We start from the raw sequence: 7672 nt of genomic DNA, 5'->3' as shown, positions 1-7672 counted from the left end.
TTATTATAAACTGCCACATCATATTGGATCAACGCTCTATACATTGAATCTACCGAGAATTTACCACTCGCATTTAGATTCCACCAAAATTGATTGACTCCATGTGATAAATGTACCATGGCGAGACGATTTATCAAATCATTCCACGATGCAAGTCTGAGGCCTATTAAATCTCGTCATTCGGGGGAAAGGATTCCATAATCGTGGCGATAGTATCACCCTTATGACGAACAATATTATATAGAGCTTGATATTGTTTCAGGAGTGTGGCATTTCCTAGCCACTTGTCGAGTGCATAGTACATCCAGCATTGTTGCGGGCATAATGAAGTATAATGTAATGAGGTTTGCTTCGGTAGATACCCAATTAGAAAAAAAGATCATAACTTTCGATGCTAACAGCAGTGAGATTAGAAGATACCCTTTCATTATACCTGTATTATAGTAGTTACGAAAACTAGTTTATTTGGATAGCCCCATGCATGTGACCCAATCGCCCCATAATCCCATCAATCTATATGTATTTCGTCCACTGATCCATCGTTGATCTGATCAGAATCTGTCTCGGTAGGACATAATAATTTGTGGATGCCTTAAAAATCTTTCTTGCAACCATCAGTTGCACAAACTTTTCTTTCTATTGACGGATCGAAGCACAAGGCTTTCGCATTTTCTAGAATAAAAGAATGAGGTGAATATCATAAATTGATCTCACTATTTGATGGAGAAAATAGCTGGTCAATGAAAAAAGCAATATCTTAAATGATCAATATTTTAAGGGAATTAGAAACTCGTACGAAAAAATAGACAATTCATAGCCTAAACAGTTGTGTACTTAAATATTGGAATCCACTAAACGTTGCAAAGCAACATCAGATGTCCCACCTTCGCTAGTGCACTTCACCACCACATGCCTCAGATCTCTCATTCTTTCTCTGACCATTTCACCCTCCTTTCCATCCATCAGTCTTGTGATGGCCGCCTGGACTTCCCCTCTCTTCAACTGGTTCTCCACCTCCACCCTAACCCCCACCTTCCAGACATCACACACGTACCTGGCAGTACCCATTTGATCGCCGGACAATGGTCTGCATATCATCGGCACACCTTCCGATATGCTCTCCGTCGTCGAGTTCCACCCGCAGTGCGTGAGGAACGCGGCCACAGACGGATGCCTCAGCACCTCCTGCTGCGGAGCCCAGCTCACTATCCTACCTCTGTTGCCCATCTTCTGCTGCAGCTCGCCAGGGATCGCACTGGACTCGCAATCGTGCACAAGCCTCGGCCGGACCACCCACACAAACGGGCGCTGGCTGTTAGCCAGGCCCCAGGCCATCTCCAAGAACTCATCTGTGTCGATGCCCACCAGGCTCCCAAAGCTCACGTAGACCACAGAGTTTGGCCGTTGTGTGTCCAACCAGTCCAAACAGCTGCGATCTTCTGTCAGTAGGCTGCTCTCGACGGATGAAGACGTCATCATGTGCAGAGGGCCGACGGAGAACACCGGGAGGGCAATCTCGCTGCGGATTCTCTCGATCTCCATGCCCTCGATGTCTTCGGATGTGTTGATTATTAGGCCCGAGGATTGCCGTACGCCGGCGACGATGTGGGCGAGGAGATCTGTGTACGCGAGGTGTCGAGTCTTGTCCATCACAAGATGCAAGTCTTGCACAACGAAGGGGGGAAGCTCCTCCACTGCAATGTTGAAATTTGACTCTGATGGACAGATGAACGATCATTCAATATCGGCTCCAACCAATCAAGCAAAGAAAAGACGACAATTAAGGAGCAAACCGAGTGATTGCCAATGTGTGCTCTAAAATGGAATTTAGATTCCAATAGTACATACCCGGTTGAATACGCAAAATGGCTGTTCTCGATCACGCATGTGTAATGGGTACTGACTAGCTACTACGTAGTATATTACATACAGTATGCTCCTTAATTTTCAGGCCTCCTAAACAATTGAGGTCTTCAATTTGATACTGTGTCACCCGATTTTAACTGGATCAACAATTTCACATGGAGCTCTTTCATTCAATTATTTTAGTTCACTATGCTCCTTAACTTTCGAGCTCTCTTGTTCGATCTAGAGGTATACAATTTTGGATTTGGTTCATATTTTGATCGGGTCAACAATTTTTAAAATCAAATGACAACAACCGGCCTATAAAAATATATCAATCCCGCGCACCCTCTCATCATCTAGAAAAAAGAAACGCCAACATATGATACTATATATAGGACCAATATAGTACAGGCAGTCATCGACTTCCCACACTGTAAAAGGCCCACCTAAACACCACATTATTACATACACTATGGTCCCTAATTTTTAAGGCCTCCTAAACAATTGAGGTCAGCCGATTTTGACTGGGTCAACAATTTATCATGGAGCTATCTCAATCAATTATTTTAATTCACCATGCTCCCTAATTTTGGAGCTATCTCATTCGATTGAAGTATAGAATTTTGGATTTGCCTCATATTTTGACCGGGTCAACACTTTTTTCTAAATCAATGGGTAGCAACCGGCCTGTAAAAATACATCAACCCGCTGCACCCTCTCACCACCTAGACAAAACAAGAAATGCCGACATATATATGTTATTATAGCACCAATATAGTGCATGCAATCATCGACGCAGAAAATTTCCCCACACCATGAAGAACCACCAAAACACTTCACTTGTCAAACCAAATATTCCCTCAGTTTCATAATGTAAGATGTATTAGTTTTTTGAAAATTCAATTTTCTTGTAATTTGACGAAGTCTACAGCCAAAAATATCGACATCTACAATAATAAATATATAAAATCTAAAAATTCATTTCATGATGAAGCTACTGATACTGATTTGATATTATGGATATTGATACATTTCTCTACAAATTTGATCAAACTTTAAAGAGTTTTGACTTTTCAAAAAGCCAATACAGCTTACATTTTGAAAAAAGAGGGAGTAACTTTTTATGAAATACAAATAATTCCAACGACGCAGCAAAGCGCGCCCATCTCTTCTAGTAGCACATGAATTTGGTCAAACAAATCTAAAAACATATTCACCACCACCACCACCACCAACAACAAAGCCTTTAGTTCCAAAAACATATTCACCGTGTTGTAAAAATCCTCTAATGCAAAAGGAAAATGCAGTAGGGGAAGCGGCCTACTTTGATTTCATTTTTGTCAAATTATGAACCAAAATTTACGCTCGTGAGGCAGTAAAGTAGGCCTACAATAATTTTGTTTTTGAAGGAATATGAATCCAAATTAGCAATCGCGAGGACTTGAACCAATGGCCAGGTTGTACATCCATTCCCCTCGCAAGAAAAAAAAAAGCTAGGCTCATTTCTTGTAACTTTTGGTTTTATCATGTACATTGGTTGTTCATAGACCACAGATGAAGATAACCATCTTCATATTTTACGAACTTGTTTTTTAGGACGTTTGTAAAAAAATCTTAATTGACAACATCGATTAATTAGATCGTAGATCGCATCTTACCTACTTCAAAAAAAAGGAAAGAATGTACCTACTTCATTTTCTATCTTTGTTTCTCCTATTCGAGGATCGTACCACTCACAGACCCACGTGATAACGGAGATGGACTGATGGAGTGGGTGATTAGGTGAAGTTTTGGGTGGTGGGGGGAGGGGGTCACACTCACAACCTTTGTGTATGCATGTCATGTTCATGTTGTATTATTTGTTTGGCGGGACACGTCAGATTGTACTTTAAAAATGCAAGTACTAGCAACGCTGTTTTGTTAGCAATAATTCGGATCTAGCAACGCTGGTTATGCTGTTGTTCCGAGAACGAACCTAGCTACTATGTGATATAAGGTTCTCTGTTGATCGATTGAAACCAGACATTATTGCGGATATCCATCGAATATACTAATTTCTTTCGTTGAACGAACTGAGAAAAGCTAGCTAGGCCTCCAAACTCCAAACAAAGAGCACAACAATGGCGATTTGGTATTACCTTGAACGGGCAAGTAGCCCTTGTGGCATAGACTTGGGTACGCCAAGTACACCAGGAACCTGACGGCGCTGCTCGTCATGAGGGCCAGAGCGGCCACGCCAAGCTCCCTAGCCACGGAGAGCGGCACAAACCAGTCCACGTCGGCGACCACGAAGGCGACGTGGCCGTCCTCCCCTTCCTCCTCCTCCCTGAGGGCGCCGGCCAGGTAGTCCCGGAACGCCGCTGCGCAGTTCCTATTCAGCGCGAAGACGAACGACGCGACGTCCCTGGACGCGGCGACCTCCGGAGGTATGTTGTCCGGGATGGTGACTAGGCGGTAGTCCGCCGGGAGCTTCCGGCGGTCCGGCGCGCGGGTCTCTGGGTGGAGGATGGTGACCGCGAGGCCACGGGAGTGCAGCGCGGCGGCGAGGCGAAGCATGGGGTTGATGTGGCCTTGGTAGGGCAGCGGTAGGAGGACCACGCGGCGGCGGTCGCGGTTGGTGCTGCTTGGCGCCATGGCGATTGTGTTAGGCCGTGACTGCGTGAGTGCGTTGTGTGGCTGCAGAGGAGGAAAGCTGTGTTTCTTTGTCTCGGAGAGAGATGCTGTCCCCTCCAAACTGTAAGAGTTGGTGCATTGTAGACCTTCAAACCAGACACTACATCCGTCCGCGGATCCTCAGGACCAGTCTATGGACATTAATGGAGATGTCAACAAACCGAACAAAATTTGTGCAAACCGGATAATTTTCATATCAGTTTTGCTAAAGCACATCTAGATGTGCCATAAGTATTGCACATCTAAGTCATATGTCATTGATCTTACATTAAGATTCGTGTGAATATTTTCTTTCTCTTTTTTCTTTTTCTTTTAAGCTTGATTCACTCACTTAGATGTGCAATAACTAGAGCACATCTAGATGTGCCCTAGACACACCCTTTTCATATAAACCAGATGAAAACATTTACATTTCGGAAATATTTCAACTAAAGTATAGTGGACTAGGCTATGCTATTCTAATATAGTCTATCGCCGGCCACAGTGTCTTCCCTATGTTCGGCAGCAAACTCACCGGACCGCCCCGAGCCTCGGAGGAATTCCCTATATTCGAATATGCTTCAGCGGGAGGGAGAGAGTAGCCTCTGTTTCCACGAAGCACGAATCAAGGTTGGCTTTGGGGGCTGTGGAAGACGGTCACCGTGGCCTACGCCCCCATGAAGTGGGCAAGTGACCAACTGTGTAGGCCGGCGAGGCGTAGGCGGTGGCCTTCTTGGGACACAAGCGACGGCGGTCTCCCATGGCCTACTTTTTCCTCGGTGTTGGTGGCGACTGCAGGCATGGCCGACGCGGAGTTGACGATGTCATAGTCGGTGCCCCAGTCAAATTCCTTCGCCGCCGTGTCGACCTCCACGAACATGGCTTCTTTCTCTGCTTGTTGGATGTGTTGCGGTCATCACTCGCGACGGATTCGCCGGGAAGCGGCGTTGGCCAGCCTGTGGTGGCGACGGCTCCTGAGAGCTTGCCGGCAAGCTAGTCCGTCTCTGGCTGGATCATCAGGACACATGGCGGGCTGTAATGCCAGAGAGCTCCTTCTTCTTCTCACCGAACAGGCCGTCCCACCATGCATTGGAGCGATAGGCCATGGCGGGTGTGGTGCAAGGAGGAGATAGAGAGCGGAGTTGTGGTGTGGTTCTTGCCCGGTACCACTAGTAGAAAAGGGGGCAACGGTCCAGGCCGGGTCAGCCCATTAGTCCCGGTTCAATCTAGAACCGGGACCCATGGGGGCATTGGACCCGGTTCGTGAGCCCAGGGGGCCGGCCGGGCCACGTGGGCCATTGGTCCCGGTTCGTATGGACCTTTTGGTCCCGGTTGGTGGGACGAACCAGGACCGATGGCCTCGCTCCTGGCCCACCACCATTGGTCCCGGTTGGTGGCTTGAACCGGGACCAAAGGCTCCCCTTTAGTCCCGGTTCATGCCACCAACCGGGACCAATGAGGTGCCTATATATACCCCCTCGCGTAAGAGCAGAGCACACTGCTTTGTTTTTTCTGGCCGAGGGGGAGAGGGCTTGGTGGTGCTCTAGCTCACCTCCTATGCACACAAGGTGTTCGATGGAATGCCCGAGCCACAGTACTTAAGCTTTCTCCTCTCCAAGCTCGACCTTCAAGCTCCATTTTCCTCAATATTTGTCTACGTTTAGCGGTCCGTCACGCCCCGTCCCCGTCTTCACCGCCGTCGATCACCCGCGCCGAGCTCATCGCCGGCACCACCGTGGTGAGCCTCTTGTTCTTATCTTCTTTTTGAAAGGAAAAAATATTCTTACTTGTATGTTTAGATAGATACTTCTATTATTTTCTTACTTTTATTATTGCATCTTATATAGTGCGATGGTTTTGGTATCCGCCCCCGTCGGCCCTCGTCCTGTCTATGATTCGGATGTGGTATATATATTATAATTTATAACTATTGGTTCATTTATTGTTTATGAAAATTATGCCGACCAACGTGATATAGATTTTATTTATGTAGGATGTATGTGAATCGGAAATTTCAACCGACCCTATTGTCGAGAGGTTAAATTTAGTTGAAGAAGAAAACAATTTGTTGAAGGAAAAAATAAAAAAAAATTGAGGAGGAGAAGATGATATTGGAGTTGCATGTTGCGGATGTCGTCGATGATCACAAGATCAAGATGGATGCAATGCGCTTGAAGATTAGAAAGATTAGAAAATATGCCATTCATACCGAGGCTTGGTATCATTATGTCGTTGGATCAATTGTTACATTGGTTGCGATTATGATCGCATTTGTTTTCGCATTGAAATGTTTTACATAGTTTCAATGTATGGTTTAATTAATTAGATGCTCTGGAGAGATATATGTTGTTAGATGAGAACTATGTATGTACTTTGGTTTTAATGTGATGATGAACTTCTATTAATTTGGACACTTAATTATATATAACGCACGCAGATGAACCGGCAATGGATGTACGGTGACAGACACACCTCCGAGTACATTAAGGGCGTGCATGAGTTTCTCGGTGCGGCTGAGGCAAACAAGCAGAATGGTTTTATGTGTTGTTCATGCACTGAATGTGGGAATACGAGGTCTTACTCTAACCGGAAAATCCTTCACTCCCACCTGCTTTACAAGGGTTTCATGCCACACTATAATGTTTGGACGAGGCACGGAGAAATAGGGGTTATGATGGAAGACGGCGAAGAAGAAGAGTACGATGACAACTATGTGCCCCCTGAATACGGTGATGCTGCAACGGGGGGAGCTGGTGAAGATCAAGAGGAACCAGACGATGTGCCCAATGATGCTGCCACGGGTGAAGCTGCTGAAGATCAAGAGGAACCAGACGATGTGCCCGATGATGATGATCTCCGTCGGGTCATTGTCGATGCAAGGACGCAATGCGAAAGTCAAAAAGAGAAGCTGAAGTTCGATCGCATGTTAGAGGATCACAAAAAAGGATTGTAACCCAATTGCGAAGATGGCAACACAAAGCTCGGTACCGTACTGAAATTGCTGCAGTGAAAGGCAGAGAATGTTGTGGCTCACAAAGGATTTAAGAAGCTACTGAAAATATTGAAGAAGAAGCTTCCAAAGGATAACGAATTGCCCGACAGTACATACGCAGCAAAGAAGGTCGTATGCCCTCTAGGATTGGAGGTGGAGAAGATACATGCATGCCCTAAT

At 45.7% G+C, this 7672-nt stretch overlaps 1 protein-coding gene across 1 annotated transcript; it reads right to left on the bottom strand.

The window, feature by feature from the left end:
- Positions 1 to 691: 691 nt before the first annotated feature.
- On the bottom strand, positions 692 to 4605 carry LOC125528849 (DIMBOA UDP-glucosyltransferase BX8). The gene is made up of 2 exons (XM_048693278.2): positions 3987 to 4605; positions 692 to 1715 (listed from the first exon to the last, which is right to left on the bottom strand). Exons 1-2 carry the CDS (start codon positions 4480 to 4482, stop codon positions 835 to 837), a joined length of 1377 nt encoding a protein of 458 aa, XP_048549235.2. The 5' UTR covers positions 4483 to 4605; the 3' UTR covers positions 692 to 834.
- Between the last annotated feature and the right edge of the window lie 3067 nt (positions 4606 to 7672).

The sequence above is a fragment of the Triticum urartu genome, chromosome 7A, assembly GCF_056163025.1.
Source record: "Triticum urartu cultivar PI428250 chromosome 7A, HENAU_Tu73, whole genome shotgun sequence".
Classification (NCBI taxonomy): Eukaryota; Viridiplantae; Streptophyta; class Magnoliopsida; order Poales; family Poaceae; genus Triticum; species Triticum urartu.
Note: the sequence above shows the minus strand (reverse complement) of the source record. Positions and strands in the feature narration are given on the sequence as shown.

Coding starts and splice junctions, on each gene's coding strand:
- LOC125528849 (XM_048693278.2), bottom strand. CDS start 4,482: ATGGCGCCAAGCAGCACCAACCGCGACCGCCGCCGCGTGGTCCTCCTA. Junction 1,716..3,986: donor GGGCTACTTGCCCGTTCAAG/GTAATACCAAAT, acceptor TCTGTCCATCAG/AGTCAAATTTCAACATTGCA.